Source organism: Orycteropus afer, unplaced genomic scaffold (genome assembly GCF_000298275.1).
Source record: "Orycteropus afer afer isolate SDZICR_OR568_19922 unplaced genomic scaffold, OryAfe1.0 scaffold00044, whole genome shotgun sequence".
Classification (NCBI taxonomy): domain Eukaryota; kingdom Metazoa; phylum Chordata; class Mammalia; order Tubulidentata; family Orycteropodidae; genus Orycteropus; species Orycteropus afer.
This window is the reverse complement of record NW_006921631.1, coordinates 6203781-6223764: the sequence shown is the minus strand read 5'-3', so window position 1 is coordinate 6223764 and position 19984 is coordinate 6203781. Positions and strand designations below refer to the sequence as shown.

The following is a 19984-nucleotide window of genomic DNA, read 5'->3' as shown; positions in this document are numbered from 1 at the left end:
TTGAATGTCTAATAGATATTTCAAACTTTCATGACCAAGAAAGAACTATTCATTTTCCACCTATCCCCACCAAATCTCTCTCCCCAACAACCTTCCCCAAACCAAGAACATATACCCCACATATCCAGTTGTCCAAGTAAAAAATCCAGGAGTCATAAAATTTCCTGTACATACCAAATCTAATGCCTATGAGTCCTACCTCCAAGTCCTCACCCTTCCTTCCATCTTCCTGCCATCATCTTGTCCATACCGCTATCACCCCTCAGCTGGACCCCTGATAGAACCTTCCCTCTGGCCTTCCTGTTTTCACTCTTCTTCCTCTTCTATAGAACAGCCTCCTGATGTGCTCATAACTCAGATCACACTTCTCCTTACTTAAAACCCTTGAATGACATCCTCTTCACCCAGAATAAAACACAAAGTGCTTGCTATGGTCCAAGAGGCCCCCTGTGCTTGGCCCCAGACCACCTCTTTCTCTTTATCATTCATTCCCCTCTCTCTCTCCTGGGTACAATGTGTCCTCGCCACACTTCTCTGTTCTTCTCTGTATCTTCTGCTCAGAACACTTTTCCCCAGCTGACATTCAACCCAGATGACTTCTCCCTAGAGGTGTCTTTCCACACCACCAAAGATAAAGTATCCACCTTATCTTTTTTCTTATTACTGAACAAATCTCTTGTTGGTGTATGTTTATGGCCTACTCCGCTTGCTGGAATAACTACTCCTTAAGGACAAGGACTTGGCTCTTTCACTGTTACCTTCTTAGGCCCTAAAACAGTAAATGTGAGAGACTGCATAAAATAACTTTCCCCACAAAGCTGCAAGTAGAGTTAGTGTAGTGTGTTGGTCTGGAAAGAGCTAGAGCTTTGGAATCTAGAAAATTGTAGATGGTGTTGGCACTTACTTGAATAGCAAGTTACTTAGCCTCTGTGGGCTTCAGTTTCCTCAGCTAGAAGGGTGTTGTAAGAATTATAGAAAACATATCAGTTGCTACAAGAACAATGCTTCCCACATAGGTCCTATAGGTGGGTAGTGTATTCATTTCCTAGGGCCTCCATAACAAAGTACCACAAGCTGGATGGCTTACAACCACAGAAATTTGTTCTTTCACAGTTCTAGGGTCAAGAAGTGTGAAATTAAGGTGTCAGCAGGGTCATATTCTCTTTGAAGACTCTAGAGAAAGTCTTCCCTTGCCTCTTCCAGTTTCTGCTGGTTATTGGTAATTCTTGGCATTTCTTGGCTTGTAAATGCATCACTCCAATCTCTGCCTCTGTCTTCACATGGTTAGTTCCCTTCCCTCTATGTCTTTTCTCTTTTTATAAGGGCACCAGTCATATTGGATTAGGACTTACCCACCATACTTCTCTATGACCACATGTTAACCTAACTAATAGCAACTTCTAAGATTTTACATCCAAACAAAGTCACATTCACAGGTGCCAAGAGTAAAGATTCCAGTATATCTCTTTTGGATACACAATTAAACCCATAACAGGTAGGTACGCAGGTAGGTAGGTAAATAGGTAGAGAGATTGATCAATTGATCAAATGGATGTACTTCATCTGTGCTTTTTCCATCATCCCAGGATGATGATGATTAAACCCTGGAATGGGCTGAAGAGCCAGGGATAAAGGAAGTGTGTAAAGGAAGACTCTATAATCCTCTCAGCATCTATTTATCCTTTTGAAATTATGGTCTAAGCATGGTGATATTTGAAGGGTATGAGTACCTTGCATAACTATATTAGGTTCCATCATAGCTTTTGTTATTATATGCTGTCAAGTTGGACCCAACTCATAGAGACCCCTCCTTGGGTGAGGTAGTATAACTACGGAAGTAGATTGTCCAACCTTCCTTCTGAGGAGTGGCTGGTGGGTTTGAACCACCAGCCTTCTGGTTAGCAGTCAAATGCCTTAGGCACCACGCTACCAGAGCACTGGAGAGCAAAACAGCAAGCAAGTCTTATATACCTTTGAGGCTGTGGATTCTCTTGCCTGTTTCTGGTGAATGTCAAGTCAACTTTGAATCAACTCTGTGTGTGTCAGAATAGAACTGCGTGTCATAGGGTTTTCAGTAGTTGATTTTTGAGAACTAGTTCACCCATCCTTTCTTCTAATGCACTTCTGGGTTGACTCCAACCTCCAACCTTTCAGTTAGCAGACAAGCATGTTAACTGCACATCCAGGACTCCTTGGTAAGCAAAGGACATTCCTTTTAACCCAGAACAAGGGTTTCTCAGCCCCCAGGCACAGACCTTACATTTCTCCCAAGCCATAGACCAGGAAGCTTCCCTGGTGCCTTGTTTCCCTAAACCACACATGGCCCAGAGACTGTTAGACACCAAGGAGCAGAATGGCAAAACAGAGGCAGAGCCAGGGAGGTAGGTAGAGCCCAATCTGGCCTGTACACAAAGGGTCCACTATGTGGATAGCGGGCAGTATCCAAATTGTATTTACTCAGCATGGCAACCATGTGGGAGAAGTTCCATGCTGTCCAGACATAGGGGCTCCTCAGTTCCCAGAAGAAAGTCCCATAGAAATGGAAAATAAACACCAGACGTGATTTTCTTCTGGCCTCGGCAAAGTCAAACCACAGGAGTGGTTTCCAAAGCTGGCTAGCAGAGCCAGGCTAGGACAGAGGGGGCTTGGTAAGCAAGATCTGGACCCAGGAAGATGGAGGAGAGGTCTGCAACCTGATCTGTAAAGAGAAGTGTGAACTAAGAAGGACCCAAAGACAGATGAGTCCAGAAACCAGATTGAAGACTAGGAGATTAGACCAGGAAGAAAGCTGAGGTCAAAGCTGTGACTGGGACCCAGACTGGGTGCAGGCTGAGAAGGGCCCTGTAATTGGGTGTGATGTGAAGGATGAGTTAAAGGTGCCAGTGAGCTTGGGAGCGGGTTCCCAGGCCCTGACAATGGCAGACAACATTGGATGAAGAGGGAAGAACCCACCCTTAGATGAGCACCTTTTACCATCTACCTCTTTGATGGCAAGTTCTATGCTAAGAACCTCATGGAGATCTGCAGTGGCAAGAGAGAACATTTGGTTCCAGGAAGATTGAGGGGTCCCAGGAATGTCTGGGAGTAGTTGGGGATATTAAAGTCCTTCTCAGAATTAAGAACACAGTCAAGGAGGGAACATGGCCTTACCAAGGCAGCCTCAGGGCCAAGAAAGAGCTGCTGAGGAAGGGTCCATGTGTATCACTGGCCTGGGTCTGAGGTGGCACCATCTTGAACCCTCTGGAGGAGCTTGGTAGTTGTACGTGCTGGTCCAGGAGAACTGTAAAGCAGAAATTGGGAACTGTAAAGCAAAGCCTCAAACAGGCTGAACCCCTGGCCACTGTTCATCCCGATGACCATGCTTCTTCCACTGTACCTGTGCAACCCAATGGCTAATAATCATTTCAATATTTATATAGCACCATATAGTTTTCAAAACATTTCCACACGTTATGGTATTGAATTGATGTCCATTGCTGGATTATCAGGAGTTGGAATCAAGTGTTTTGCAGATTAGCCCCTGATCTACTTCTGCTGTGTGACTCTGGCTAAGTTACTTGCCTTCGCTGGGCTTCAGTGTGCCCAACTGGTAAAAGGTGATAATTATAGTCAGTCCTTCACAACACAGGATGAGAAATGTCTGGAGAAAGGCTGGTGGCAAGTGAGTTTGCCAGGCTTAAACAAACTCTGGAGTCCTTAGATGTTCTACAGAAAACTCATTCACTGGGCTCCAGGAAAACATACTCAGGCGTATTGTAATCTCTCCTTCAACCCAGCTTTTAAGCCCTAAATGCTTCCAGAAGCCTCACAGTTCTCTCTCTCTCCTGAGGCTCTTGCCAAGCCCAGTTTTGAGACAGGGAAGTCAGGGAGGAGTTTTTGATTCCTGTACAGCTCTATTTTTAACTGGAATGTAACTTTCTACATGACCAGTGATTGGCGCCTTTGAAGCCAAGGTAAAGCGCGCTGTCAGCAAGATCCGAGCAATAAATAGCAATGGATAGACAGGCAGATCCGTTATGTGGGCAGGAAGTTAGACAGATGGACAAACCGATCAGCTCAGTGTCTGCCAAAGGCGGCTCAATTAATCCACACCATCCCTAAAGTCTCCCCCTTTTTCTACAAGGACAAGGTGTTCATCTTTGATCACTCTTAATGTGGCAAATGTGAAAGTCAAAGCGGTGTGAATGCTGGGAGTTCTGCCTAGGGTCAGATGCTACTTAATCAGGATAGGGCATCTGACTCCCTGGCTTTCCCCCAGCGTGGTGGGGAAAGCTGGCATTTTGAGTAGAGGTGAATCCTTTTACATCTTTGTGTGAAATCAACATTTGGTGGTTAAGCTAGGAAAGGTGATGGAACTGAATTACAGCAGGAAATAGGAAAGAGGGACTTGTCTCTCCTTCAAGAACAGCCTGTTCCCAGATCCCATTTGTAGTCCATGGCCCCATCAATTCTTCCTTATCTCTAAAAAAGCCTTCTTCATAAAGCTTTGCTTCCGTTAATTAACTTCATGGGCAGAGGCAGAGGGTGTCTGCCGCTCCCCTGCTCCAAGGGGAACCAATGACATTTATTGCAGAGGGAGCAGATAAATAAGAAAACTTGGAGATACTTTTAGCACAATGAAGAGGGCCTAGGAACACAGAGAGAGAGAGAGAGAGGGAGAGGGAGAGGGAGAGTGATGTGTAGGGATCTCATGTCTTGTGTTTGTAGCCAAGAGCCCCATGGAAAGGCAGAGATAGACCCTCTCTCAAGCAAACTGCTGCCCAAATCCTCCCAGTTTCAGAGTAGACATGAGAAGGGGAAGTGGTAGAGGGATATTGCAGTCTGTGTAAGAAATGCCCTCATCATGGTGACAAAAAACAAATAGCTAACATCTCCGGGACTGGACATTAAAAAAAAAAAAAAAATTAAAACCAGGTGATTATGTAGGTCACCATGTGTAACAAGAATTGAGAGGGCCGTGTCCAACCCTTTCTGAGCCGTCCTCTGAAGCTTGGTGACAAATAGCACATGGGAGTGTCCATGGAGCCTGGCAATACCTCCTCTCCACACTGGTCACAGTGAACCGATGGCCTGAATTGGAGGCAGAGCAGGGGCATGGACATCAGGTGGGACAGACCTAACTTTCACATTTGTCTTTCAGCAAAAAAGGACTAGAAGGGAAATGTGGCCCACCTTTCTCAGTGTGGATTCTATGGAAATAGGCAAATAATTAACCTAAGCCATCAGAGTAGCTCTGGTGGCACAGTGGTTAAAACACTGGGCTGCTAACCAAAAGGTTGGTAGTTTAAACCCATGGGAGAAAGATGACTCAGTCTGTGTCTATAAAGATCTCTGTCCTATAGGGTTGCTGTGAGTTGGAATTGACTCAATTTGATTGGGTTTAGGTTAAGTCATCAGAAAGCCCCATCTAGTATTAATAACAACACTTATAAAATGCTTACAGTGCACAAAAAAAACCACCAACTCACTGCCGTTGAATCTCTTCAACTCATAGCGACCCCTCCTTGGCTTTCCGAGGTGGTATCTCTACAGAAGTAGATTGCTCAATCTTCCTTCCAAGGAGTAGCTGGTGGGTTTGAACTGCCAACCTTCTGGTTAGCAGTCAAATTCCTTAGGCTTTATGCCACCAGAGCTCCCTATAGTGCACCAGGTTTACTAAATGCAGTAAATTATTTAATCTACATGACAACCTTTTGAGTGATGTGCTACTGTTAGCCCTGTCAAGATGCAGAAATGTTAAGTAATTTTCTGAAGATTTTGAACTTGGAGCAAGTTAGTGGTTGAAGTCTGGCTCTTTTCCACTATGCTACCGCCCCTCTATTATTTATTTATTTATTTGACAAATATTTACTGAATGCATCTTCTCCTGAGGCACTCAGTTAAGTAGGAGACAAGACACATACATAGAACATGTTGAAAGTTCAATAAAGGCCACTTGATCATCCCACCTCATACAATTGAAAGGCCTCTCCAGATGCATTTTACCAGCCCCCATTTTTCAAAGCCTCATCTGAACAAAAGAAAGTGACTCCTACCCTGTCTCCAAGATATCTCTTTTCAGGTGGGGTCTCTGAGGACTAAGGAACTCAGGGGCTTGTATGGCATCCAGATCTCTGGCACTCCTCCAGAACAGGACCAAGTTTTATTCCTCTGCAGACACCCACTGCCATGCTCAGGGTCAAGCTTACTAGAAATAGTCACTAAATGTGACTGGCTGAAGTCATATATATATATATATATATATATATATATATATACACATACATACACACACATACATATATATATATATACACATACATACATACATACATACACTCTGGTGGTATAGTGCCTAAGGCACTTGACTGCTTACCAGAAGGCTGGCAGTTCAAACCCACCAGCCACTCCTCAGAAAGAAGGTTGGCAATCTACTTCCATAGTGATACTCCCTCGGAAACCCAAGGAGGGGTCACTATGAGTCGGATCCAACTCAACAGCAGTGAGTTATGTATATATATATATATATATATATACACATATATCCTTTAATGCAGGAGCCAGTTGCAAAATGCTATTGAAATACCTCATTGTCACATCATTCTTGTTGGTGGCCACATAAGTGCCTTGCATGGCACCCAATACCCGATACTTAAAACATCCAGACTCGGAGGACACATTTGTTGATTAACTTTGCTTCTTTCTCCTCCTTGGTTTGCCAGGAAAGACCCGCAGAGACCAATGCCAATGTGGACAACTCCGCACCACCATCAGTGGCTCAGCTGGCGGGGAGGTTTAGGGAGCAGGCAGCTGCAGCCAAGGAGGTGAGTCAGGGGGCCCTGGAACCCCTCTTCTGGGTGGGTGGCTGGAGGAAGGGGAAATCTGGGTCAGGCCTGAGGAGAGAAAGGAGGAAACTTGATAATTGCCAAATTAGGAAGAGAAGCCAGAGAGGGTCCCTTTGAATGCAAGAAATGTTGCTACTGCCTCTGTGCCTGGTGCAGAATCTTTCTCCACCATGGTGAGGCTCATGCTCTGGTGAGGAGGGATGAGAGACAGGGCAGAAAGTGAAAAGCCCTCCCTGCTGGAGATGGGAATCCAAATTCATCATTTCATTATTGTTATAAACATACATATACTAAATAATACAACATTTGTCAATTCCCTTTTTTTTTACATGTACAATTTAGTGATATCAATTATATTATGAATTCATTTTAAGACAAAGGTCTGCTTCATCTTCATCTTGATCAGCCACTGATGCAGTCTTAAATCTCACACCACTGTGCCAGCCCAGGGTGGGTTCAGAATGAAGAGGTTCCCCACAAACAGAACTCATATTTTTCAAAAGTCCAGACTTACTGTACCAACTGAAACTGGAGGACTCCCCAAGACTATTGCCCTGAGATACTCTTTAAATCTTGAACCAAAACTATCCCCTGAGGTCACTCTTTAGCTAAATAACAGATTGAGTCATAAAGTAAAGAATATCACCCGTGGGTACTGTACTCCTTTAAAAAATCATCTGTCTGAGACCAAATGGTCACCAATTAATCTATAGCAAAGATGGAAAGGTAAAGGGGCAGGAAAACTAGATGACTGTAAACGCAACAACCAGAATGGAATTAACAAGAAGGTAGGCACATTGCAAAAAATGTAACTAATGTCACTGAACAATCTGTGTAGAAATTGTCAAATCGGGACTTAATTTTCTGTGTAAATTTTTACCAAAAACACAATAAAACATTAAAAAAAAAAAAAAAGAGGTCCCACACTGATTCTGCCCCCCAGCCTAAGGATCAGGAGCAGGGCAAGGCTGGGGCAGGCTCTGAGCTGAGACTTAAGAGGAAGAAAGGACTAGCAGGGAAGTACAATCAGAAAGGAGCCAGGGGTCAGGAAGGAAAGGGATCCAGGGACCAATGGAGTCTCGAAAAATCCTGCTGGAGAGGAAAGTGCCACAAGGAAGATGTGTCTAAACTTTGGGGAGACTTGGGCTAGATTTTCATATAGTATGAGGAGCTCATTAGAAGTGAGATGAGGGAAGGGTGCCCCTTGGGGCAAAGGAGAATACAGTTGGCATTCTCTCTCTTAGTCAGGTGCCATGGTTTTGTGTTTTTGTTTTCACATCTGAAAAATTGGATCCATAATTTCTAGACATTATAGGAATGTCATAAAGGGTGAAGAAGGTAGTGTCGATTTCAGTCTTTTTTTTAAAGGCACTGCCTGAAGCCTGGACATGTATGAATTGTGAGATGTTGTTGCAGGTCAGTGAGTCTCAAATTGAAGGGGATGCTCTAGCAAGAAAAGTAGAGGAGGGGGGAGGGAAGTTTGAAAGTCCAAATGGGTAGATGGTTAAATAAAGTTAATTCATATAATCATTGAGCAGCCCCAACAACATGCAGTCCCCTTCCTACCTTCTTCTCCACCAGACCTCCCTAAACATTCCTAAAAATAGTTTTCACCTCCTCCTTCTTCCTCCCTGTGCCTGACTAGCTCTCTCTCTTTCTCTCTGTATGTCTGTCTGTCACGTTCCCTCTAGACACCAGCTAGTAAACCAACAAGAAGGAAACCACCCTGCTCCCTCCCCCTGTTCCCCCCCAAGGCAGAGCTGGGCCAGAATGGTGAGGAGGTAAGTGCTGCTGCTGGGCTCACAAGATGCTGCCTGTGGGCTTCCTTTCTCCTTGTAGGAAGAGGCACAAGAGTCACACCTTGGGACCTCAAAGCTGTGCAAGGAACTTCTTCATTTGATTCAGAGATGAAGCTCCCCTTCTTAGTGCTTCCTGAACACTTTACTTTGAAAATTAGACTCTTTCCTACTCCCTGTAACCAAGCCACCTTTATGATTTGTCAAGGATGGGGGCACTGTTTTTTAAGACAGAGAATTTTCAGCAAAGAGAATGGGCCCTATGTTACTGGCATGCTGGATCCAAGTTATGTTTTCTTTCCAGGGCTGACTTACATGATCTTGGAATGGGTTTTACCCTTTCCATGTGGAGAACGTACCTGGAAAGAGGGCTGACACTTGTGTAAGGCAGAATGCTCATGGCAGAGAATCCCATGGTTCTGTGGTACCCTTGTAAAGGCTGGCTATTGTTCTGGATCACTGGAGGAAAACCAGAGCACACAGGAGGCCTCATTGCCCTCAGATATAAATAGCTAATGTTTCCAACATAATGAGGGCTCTGGGATCATAGATCATAGCCAGTAATAGATTCCCTGCCTGCATATTCACCTATCCTTACTTATCTAAGTGTAGCTGTAAGAGTGACTTCTTCCACTTCTTCTGCCCTATCTAAGCAGCCCATGAAATTTCACTGTGGTCATCAACCCTCCTAGAAATGAGGTCTAGGCCAGCCTAGGTGGTCTAGGCCAAAGTCAAGCAATCAAGCCAAGGACATTTCAGTTCCCAAATTCCATTTCAATCACCTTTTTTATTTTCTCTTTCCTCCCTTTTTTGAGCACCACCATTCTGATAATGGACACTGGATTCCTGTGTGAACTTAGGCAGGCCTCTCAGTGCCCACATTTACTCATCTCTAAAATGAGAGGCTTGCAGCAAATTGTTTTCAAATCTTTTTTGTCAACCTAGGGTTTATAAACAGAAGCCAATCAGATGAAACAGATAACCTCAGAGCTGTTCCTGGTTGAGTGGGGAGAAATATTTTCTGCTCCGAGAATTAGAGGATGCTCCAGTCCACTGGGGAGCTCTGGTGGCATAGTGCCTAAGGCATTTGACTGATAACCAGAAGATCAATGGTTCAAACCCACCAGCCACTCCTCAGAAGAAGACTGGGCAATCTACTTCCATAAAGATTTACTGCCTGGGAAAGCCAAAGTGGGTCGCTATGAATCAGAATCAACTCCACGGCAATGAGTTTGTTTTTTTATTTTTTTTCCCCAGTCTACTGAACAAAGGTTTTATATCTGAGATAGAAACCCCAAAGAGCAAAGTTTAACACTGAGGGTTTTTTTATTAGTATCTCTTTAAGCTATAACAGTATGATTCTGTGGTTTCGTCGGTTATCAGCCCCAAATACATACCAACAACTTCTCTTTACTGGAGGTCAACATTTCCTTGTAACCTTCACCCTCTGGTCTTTGTGTCTCTGGTGCTATGCAGTAGGCTGAGACCACAGCCATGAAGGAGCCTAATAGGAGGCTGCCCCTTGATGACCTGGGCTTGACCCAGAAGTCATTGCACTATACTTATCCTGTTCCGCTATTTGTAACATGGGAACAAGAACACAAAGCAAACAGATCATGGGGGCTAGATGGGCAAGTCTTTCCTTGGAATAAAAGTGGATTTAATCAAGTAATTGGATAAAACAGCTTCTTTTCAGTGACTCTGGGGGGAAATAAATGTATGGGTTTTCATCCCACAGGTCCTACTCAGTAGTTAGAAGCACACAGTGGCTAAGTTTAGATGACTAGGAAGATGGGTTTTAGAGTAAAGTCCTGCCTGGAGTGACAAGCCGCTTGCATGAAGGACACTGCCCCCAGGGATCTCTGACTTCTCACAGCCATGAAATGGCACATAGAAATAAAATGGAAGTCCAGCCCTATTAGGACAGGCCAGTCAAGCTGCTGCCCACACGTCTCCTTCCACCCTCCCATAGCCTAGCCTGCAGGAGCCATGCCATAAACCAGGAGGGCCTGAAGGGATGGCCTTACTCAGGCCGCAACTTTGTTCCCAAAGCACAGGGAAGGGGCTTTCCATTCTTTTTTCATTCCTGTCCTCTTCATGTGCCTGCTTGAGCCTGAGAGGAAGAAATCAGCCTCTCTGGATGACTAGGGAGTTTCCCTCCCTAGAGGCCCCAACCAAAAGGGTGTGTCTTGTCTCAAAGCAAACGGAGGCACAGAGCCTGCCACTAGTTCAACGTTAAAGGAAATGGCTGCCACCTGCTGCCCTTCCCAGGAATTGGCATTAGTGTCTAGTCTGAATTTTTTCCTCCTTTGCACTCAAATGAACAAGAGTCTTGTGGAGCTTCAGCTGGGTCACCAGCACTGTCCTGGGGTTATAGGACAGTGTTTGCTGAATGCCCACTGTCTTCAGAGGACAATGGTCAGTTGGGGAAGAGGAGAGATTACAATATTACATAAAGTGAGCTTTACCAGCAAAATTGTTGCTACAGTTTCTAAAACAGTATCTTCAGAAATACTGGCCCATGTGAAATTACACCGTAAAGCACATAAATGAAGGCTAACTTGACCTGGAAGCTCTTTTTTACTCATCACTTACAGTGGGCAAAAGGCTCCTTGAAATACTGCTCTAGGGGTATGGCTCGCAGGGGGAACTTAGAGCTGCAAGAGTCCTCAGGAATCATTTACAACAGCCCTCCTGTGTTTCAGTTGAAGAGGCTGAGGCCAGGGACATCCACCTGGGTCCTGTCAAAGCCAGAATCAGAACAGGGTTTCCAGTCCCAGCCAGTGACCATCCTACTCCAGCGTCTCTCACTCAGTGTTGGCCCTAAGGAGTTAAGTTGAGTAAGTCTCTCTCCCTCCATCACTAAAATGCAGTCATCTCATTCAAGAAATATCTCAGAAGATTTCTAAGAGATTAACATTCTTCCTCTTATGATTCAGACGAATGAGGACCTGGGGAGAGGAGGGTTCTAAACTGAAAAATGAAACCCACTGCCACTGAGTTGATTCTGACTCATAGCGATTCCCATTGAGTTTCTGAGGCAGAGCTCTGGTAGCATAGTGGCTAAGACACTTGCCTGCTAACCAGACGGCTGGCGGTTCAAACCCACCAGCCACTCCTCGGAAGGAAGGTTGGGCAATCCTACTTCCGTAGTGATACTGCCTCGGAAACCCAAGGAGGGGTCGCTATGAGTCGGGGCCGACTCGACGGCACATAACAACAACAACAACAACAAATCTTTACAGAAGTAAATTGCCGTCTTCCTTCTGTGGAGTGGCTGGTGGGTTTGAACCACCAACCTTCTGGTTAGCAGGGGTTTGGGGAGGGCATAGGAAAATGCCATCCATCTTGGCCTCCATCCAACAAGAGTCATCATGGATCTTCTTCTTTTTCTTTATTTTCATTGTGATCAGCACTGTCATCATTCTTACACTGAGGACGAGTCTATTTGTGGAACTACACTCAAGTTGTGGGTATTTTGTACAACATATTAAGGATGTGATATTTTTTAGGTAGGATAAAATCCAAAGACAGACAAGGTTTTTTATATACTTAAAAATTTCTACAACTAATGCAGCATACACATGTTTTATATAATAAGTGTGTGTGTGTATAGAGAGATGTATGTATGTATCTGCATATAACAGCCCTTGATTGCTATAAAGGGCAGAAACTAAATCATATCCATCTTTATATAACCAGCAAAATACAATGCCTAGAATATAGTAGATCCTCAGTCAATGTCTGCTTAATTAAAAGAAATATCCAATGTTTCAGAAAATAATTTATAATCAATGCCTTTGGTGGGATTTCCCAAAACACCATCAGTTTGAGGGGAAATTTCAGTAATACCACTATGAAGTTTCACTCCTATACTGTGGTTTCTTGTTTTGCTTGTGACAAACAGAAAGGATGGTCATTCTGCCCTTTATTTTTGAAATTCATTCATATTGTTGGTTCACATTGTTGACAGTCATGAAATAAAGATCTTACTCCCCTCATACATAATTTGTTCCCTCATACTGACCGTGAAGTTATTCTTCCTGGGATAGAAGGCCTCCTGTGTTGCGACATCTCTCCTGACCTCTCTGGCTTACAGATTCAAGTGGTCTTCCTAATAGTAAGATGAGGGAGGGAGGAAAAGGGGAGCATGTGTCCTGATGAGGTAAGTGGTCCACAGAAACTGAGTGATGAGATGGTAAAACCAACTTCTTCTTCCCCTGTGGCTTCTGAGCCCCAACCAGAACCCCATCTCTGTACTCCTCACTCATTTGGTTGTTTTGGTCTATTTCTTCCATAGAAATCACCACCCAATGCAAGCCACCCTCCTAAAATCAAAGTCAAGAGCTCACCTCTGATTGAGAAGCTTCAGGTAAGTGCAGAATTTTCATTACCCACTGCCACCTCTTCTCTAACATTTGAATATCTCTAGGGTCCTAGGAGTAGCCTCATCTGTGCCACTTGGATAGTTGGCTTCTGATAACCACCTAATGACCAAACCATCCCAAAGGATAAAGATTTCACAGCCTTCTACCTATTGGCAAAGGACTAAGATAAGGACTATATCAAACATGACCTCATGTTGTACACCTAATAATTCTTGGTAGCTGATAGATAAGAGGATGCATCAAGGAATTAATGGGAAAAGGACCTTATCATTGCAAGAAGCTACCCAAGAAGAACCAAGTCCTCTTCCCCACAGCCTGAATGCAGCCACACACCATTCCCTTATATAGGGCTGAAATGTAACCAACACACATTGCCCTAGTATGGCCAAATTCGTTTTCTGGAATTTCTCCCCGTCATTTTGTGTGTCCAGAGCCCTCAGCCACTGTGTGCACGGTTGGGCTGCCTTTCCCAGAAGTATTAATGAAGTGTAAGACACTGAGCCTGAGCTCACAATCTCCTGGGGGTGGCAGATATTCACACCTGATACAATAAAAGAGAGTAAATATCAGAGATGTAAATTGTGTGTGACTGCTCTAGACCAAAGGTCTTTCAACCTCAGCACTATTGACATTTTGGCCTGGATAACTCCTTGTGGGAGACAGGCCTGTGTATTGTAGGATGTTTAACAGCATCTAGATACCATGTACCTCCTCAAGTTGTGACAATCAAAAATGTCTCCAGATACTGCCAAATGTTCCCAAATGCCCAAAGTAGCTGAGAACCACTGCTCTAGGATTTTAGAACAAGAAGAGAAAAGTGTTGGTAGGAGTCATTAATGAATGCTTCCTGAAGCATCTACACCCTGAGCTGGTTCTTAAAGGATGGGTAGCTGGAAAGGAGTGAAGAAGGTTCTCCTGGCGTGGGAAATGGTGTGAGCTGAAGCACAGAGGAGGGGTAGACATGCTGAGTCCAGATGGTGCCTGCAGGACAGGCTGCTTTCACTGCTGCCCCTGTGCAGCTCCACCCGGAGAACCAGCAGGCACTCAGGCCCAGCTAAGAGAATTGGATCATCAGCTTCATTCTTCAGCTGTTGAGGGAAGTGGGGCGAGGTGGATGTCAAGGCAAATGAGTGGCCTCTGAAGGTCTCACTGTGGGAGAGTCCAGGATTTGCTTCCCAGCCTGCTTTTACGGAAAGAAAAGCATCTCTGATTGCTGGCCATTAGCCTACCCTGTGGAGAGGTGGGGAGGATTCCACAGTGCCTCCCCTGAAGCTTACTTCATACTGAGAAACCTTGATTCCACCCAGCTTCAGGGAGGGAGTGCGGCTGCCTGTCACTCAAGGAGGTTGCATTCATGTCATGTATATAACAGGGATCTCAGAAGGGATCCTGGAACCCCATCATTCCTCCTAGCAGCCTACTGAGGGAAGCAGCCCAGGACCCCTATCTCTGTCTCCCTGCAGCCCCCCACAGCCCTTATCCAAGCACCATAAATTAGTGCCCACTTTATCTGTGCCCTGAAGTCTGTCTCATACCCTTTTCTAGTCATTAATGAGCCTCTTTAAGGGACACGGCAGCTTGAGAATGAGATTTTGATCTCTAATTATTTAAACTCATTCTAAGAATGTCAGTGACATTATGACAATTTGGCCAAATCCCATAGGAAACTATTGGTGTGTGTGTGTGGCGGGGGGTAATATGTCTGGGGCAAAGAACTAAGAAATGCATCATCAGCTAGATTTTTCTTCTAAATACTCTACTGGATGAGTTATGAGCTATGATATTTTTCTTTTCTAAAGCAGTCCATTATATAAAGTTCCAGTTTTCTGCTGATCACTAAGATCTATTTTGTAAGCATTATATGGAGGGAATGGGAATTGGGAGTTTAAGCCCCCTCTGTCAGGAAGCCCTGTGAGCCGTCCCAGCACATCAGCTCCCATAGCATTTGTGGTCCAAACTCTCCCCCTTGTACTCACCATATGCTGCTTTTATTTATTTTTTTTTAATAATTTATTTTATTTTATGTTGTTGTTGAAAATATACACCACAGAACATACACCAATTTACCAATGTCTACAGGTCCAATTCAGTGACACTGATTACACTCATCAAGTTGTACAACCATTCTCACCTCCTTTTCCGAATTGTTCCTTCTCCATCAACATAAGCCCACTAGCCTCTAAGCTTCCTATCTGATCTTTTGAGTTTCTATTGTCAATTTGATCTCAACCACATGCTGCTTTTTAACGTGGCTTGGGCTCACAATGTTGCTATTTTTGTTTTAATTTTTACCATGACTTAGTCTTGTCTTCACAACTACATTACAAATTTTTTCTTAAAATAATATTACTCATACCTCCCTAAATATGTGTAATTGTTTATAGTCTGCAAAGCCTAGAGAACAGATGGGAATTCTACAGCTAATAGAATTCCTTGGTTGGTAGGAAGGTGGTACCAGGGGAAGTCTGGAAGGACACAGTATGAGTCAGGTTACTGGCAGGAGAGAGTAAACAGGAGCCAGACTGTAAAACAGTTTGGACATAGGGCTAAAAAGTTTGGACAGGGTTATTAGAGTCACTGAAGGTCACACAGCTAGTTAGTGAAAGATTTGGAGTCGGGTCTGTCAGCATGGAGAGCCCTTGAAACAACCTTTCATTGTACCATCTGCCCCTCAAGTCCTGTCCCTTCTCTGAGTCTTTATTGCCTCATTCCAGGTCTGGCACTACCACAGGGTCTGGAGGCTCAGGATGTACAGCCACACACCCCACCAGTTGCCATCGAGTCAACTGTGACTCATGGTGATCCATGTGTGTCAGAGTAGAACTGTGCTCCATAGCTTTTCAGTGGCTGATCTTTCAGACGCAGATTGCCAGGCTTTTCCTCCAAGGTACCTCTGGATAGGCTCAAACCATCAACCTTTAGGTTAGTAGCCAAGCACACTAACCCTTTGCACCACTCAGGGACTCCTCAAGCTGTACCCATTCACCACCCACTGCCATCGAGTCAATTTTGACTCATAGTGACCTTATAGGGCAGAGCAGAACTGCCCAATAGGGTTTCCATGGCTATAAATCTTCATGGAAGCAGACTGCCTCACCTTTCTCCTGCGTAGTAGCTGGAGGGTTTGAACCTCCAACCTTTGGTTAGCAGCCAAATACTTTAACCACGGTGCTACCAGAGCTCCTTAAAACTATTAAAAAAAAAAAACTCACTGCCATGGAGTCGGATCCAATTCATAGCGACACCTCCTTGGGTTTCCGAGGCAGTATCACTATGCAAGTAGATTGCCCAACCTTCCTTCCAAGGAGTGGCTGGTGGGTTTGAACCTCCAGCCTTCTGGTTAGTAATCAAATGCCTTAAGAACCATGCCATCAGAGCTCCTTAAAACTATATGGTGACTTGAAAACACAGAGGGCCAGAGGAGGAGCAGTGCCCCTAGATGGTGCTGTAGAAGCTCTGGAACCCTTATGTATAATCCTCCCAAAGACTGCCTTCATGCACCACCACCTTCTCCATGGTAACAAGGTGGGTCTGGGACCACCCACATCCCCTCTCACCAAACTCATAATTCCCTTTGGCTTTGGTTACCTTTGCATAATTATTCCCTTTGGTTCCCCTTATAGTTCATTTTAATTTGGTTTCTCCTGTACTATGATGCCCCAAGTGGTAGCACACACTGTGATTCATTCTGGTGCCTCTCTCAGCCTATTGTGTCCCCCACTCTAGCTGACTACCAAGAAAGAGCATAGTGCCTTGAGGCTTGAGGGACAAGAGCTCTGGCTTGAGCCCCAGGGCAGATTCCTTAGCCACTTTCCTAATTTGTGCAATGAAAACAATGCTGAACACTCAAGTTTATTAGAGAGGAAAAATCAGCATGTGTCCAGCAAATAGTAGACTTTCAGTAAGCAGCACCTATTATTGACTCTACTACAAGAAACTATAAGAGAACTGCATAAATAGAACATACTATGCTCATGGATAGGAAAGTTGAACATTGTGAAAATGTCAATGCTACCCAAAGCAGTCTATATATTCAATGCAATTCTGATCCAGATTCCATCAGCATTCCTTAAGGACATGGAAAAACCTATCACTAATTTTATATGGAAAGGAAAGACATCGGATAAGCAAACCACTACTGAAGAAGAACAAATTAGGAGGCCTTACATTCCTCAATCTCACACCCATGGTAATCAAAACAGCTTGGTATTGGTACAATGACAGACACATAGATCAGTGGAACAGAATTGAGAATCCAGAAATAGGTCCATTCACCCATGATCAGCTGATCTTTGACAAAGAGCCGAAACCCATTAAATGGGGAAGAGATAGCCTATTTAACAAGTGGTGCTGGCAAAACTGCATATCCATTTGCAGAAAAATGAAACAAAGCCCATATCTCACACCATACACAAAAACAAACTCAAGATGGATCAAAGACCTAAATGTAAAACCTAAAAGTATAATATCCGTCAAAGAAAAAATATGGGCAAAATTAGGGGCCCTAATTTAGGGCATAAATAGACTATCAAACATAACCCAAAATGCACAAGCCGTAGAAGATAAATTAGATGACTGGGACCTTTTTAAAATTAAATTCTATGTGCATCAAAAAACTTCTCCCAAAGAGTAAAAACAAAACCTACAGATTGGGAGAAAATGTTTGACAATCACATATCCAACAAGGGATTTCTCTCTAAAACTTATTTAAAAAAAAAAAAAAAAAAACCTTAAACATTTCAACATCAAAAAGACAAACAATCTAATTCAAAAATGGGCAAAGGACATGGACAGACACTTCACCAAAGAAGATATTCAGGCAGCCAACAAACAGGTGAAGAAATGCCCACAATAATTAGCTATTAGAGAGATGCAAATTGAAACAGCAAAGAGATATCATCTCACCCCAGCAATAAAAGCAAAGTTTAACACGATAGAAAACAATAAATGCTGGTGAGGGTGAGAAGAGATTGGAACTCTCATATACTGCTGGTAGGACTATAAAATGATATAACCACTGTGGAAAATGGTATGGCACTTCCTTAAAAAGTTGGAGTTAGAAATACCATATGATTCAGCAATTACACTACAAGGTATATATCCCAAAGAAGTAAGTGCCAGGACATGAACAGATATATGTGTACTCATGTTCATTGCAGCACTATTCACAGTAGAAAAGAGATAGAAACAACCTAAGTGTGCATCAATGGATAAATGGATAAACAAACTATGGTACGCACACACAATGGAATACTATGCAACGTTAGAGAATAGTGAATAGGTGAAACACTGTGTAATAAGGATAAACATGGAGAACATTATGCTAAGTGAAATAAGTCAATCACAGAAGAATAAATATTTTATGAGTCTACTATTATAAAAAGTCAAGGAAAGGCTTATACATGGAAGGAAACTTTCTTTGTTGGTTACCAGGAATGGGAGGGGAAGGGAGGAAAAATTGCTAGCTTAGAGACAGGTACTGATTTGGGTGAAGGGAAAGGCAATATACCAAAAGCAGGTAACTTACACAATAAGGAAAAGGAAGATATGGAGGGGTGCACAAGAGATACAAATAACAAAGATATGCTGTTACATACCCAATACTGCATTATCAGTAATTACAAACATTAATCTTTGGGTAGATCAATATATAGGTAGACAAGCAAAATGGTTAGGTATGGGTAGGCAAATAGGTATATACCCATGACCATATATAGGTTATATATTATCTAATATTTCTACATATGTATTTGTATATGCTACAAAAATATCCATATATAATAGAGCTAACAGGAGGCAAGCTATGATAACTTCTTAGCCATAAACATACACCATGAGGGAGTGAGTGGCTGGGACCATGGGCTTTGGACCATGGTCACAGGGTACATCAAGCTCAAGTAGCATAACATACTACACAAAAACATTGTTCTACATCCTACTTTGGTGAGTAGTGACTGAGGTCTTAAAAGCCTGTGAGCACAAATGGAAATATGCACATCCATGTTCATCACAGCACTATTTAAAAAAGACATGGAAACAACCTAAGTGCTCATTAACGGAGATAGATAACCAAACTATGGTACACAATGGAATTCTATGCAACAGTAAAGAATAATATAGAATCTGGCTAACACCTCATAATATGGATGAACTTGGAGGACATTATGCTGAGTGAAGTAAGTCAATCGCAGAAGGACAAATATTGTATTAATCCACTATTGGAAAAAGTCAAGAAAAAGTTTATATATGGAAGGAAAATTTCTTTATTGGTCACAAGGGATGGGAGGAGAGGGGAGGAAAAATTCCTAGATAGGTTAAAAAATATATATATACATACATACATACATATGTGTGTATGTATGTATAAATAAATATAAATATATATACACACACACATCAAAGATTGTTAGTGGTTACCAAGGGTGGGAGGGAGGGAGAAAGGGGAAGGTTTTGTTTGGGGGACATTGATTTTATACTAATGGTGGTAGAGTATTTTGGAAAAGATAGCAGTAATGGTGGCACAGCATGAAAAATGTCATCACTGTTCCTGAGCTGTAAATGTGGAAGTTGTTATGTTGGTGAATGTTTTGGTGTATATGTTTTCACCGCAATAAAAATAAATAAATTTTAAAAAGCTTGTGAGCAGCCATCTAAGATGCAACAATTGGTCTTTCCTCCTCTGGAACAAATAAGAATGAAAAAAATCAAAGACTTATAGCAGCAATTAGTCCAAGTGACTAGAGGACCACAGGAACCTCAGCCTATACAATCCTGAAACCAGAAGAACTAGATGGTGGCTGGCTACAACCACCAACCACTTAGAGAGGAATCAAAATTGGAGATCCTGGATAGAGTGGGAGAAAAATGTGGAACAAACCTCAAAAAAAAAAAAAAGGAACCAGGTTTGCTGGTCTGATAGAGCCCGATGGAACCAGTGAGGCTATGGCCCCTAGCTGCCTTTTAGGTCTAGAATTGA

General features: G+C 43.2%; 1 protein-coding gene across 1 annotated transcript in view; it reads left to right on the top strand.

Moving 5' to 3' along the window:
- RCSD1 (RCSD domain containing 1) overlaps nucleotides 1-19984 on the top strand; it is a 102123-nt gene that overhangs the window by 72887 nt on the left and 9252 nt on the right. The window contains exons 2-4 of the mRNA XM_042780529.1: nucleotides 6702-6803; nucleotides 8516-8605; nucleotides 12921-12992. Of these exons, the coding sequence (XP_042636463.1) occupies nucleotides 6702-6803; nucleotides 8516-8605; nucleotides 12921-12992 (264 nt within the window). The remainder of the gene's footprint in view (nucleotides 1-6701; nucleotides 6804-8515; nucleotides 8606-12920; nucleotides 12993-19984) is intronic.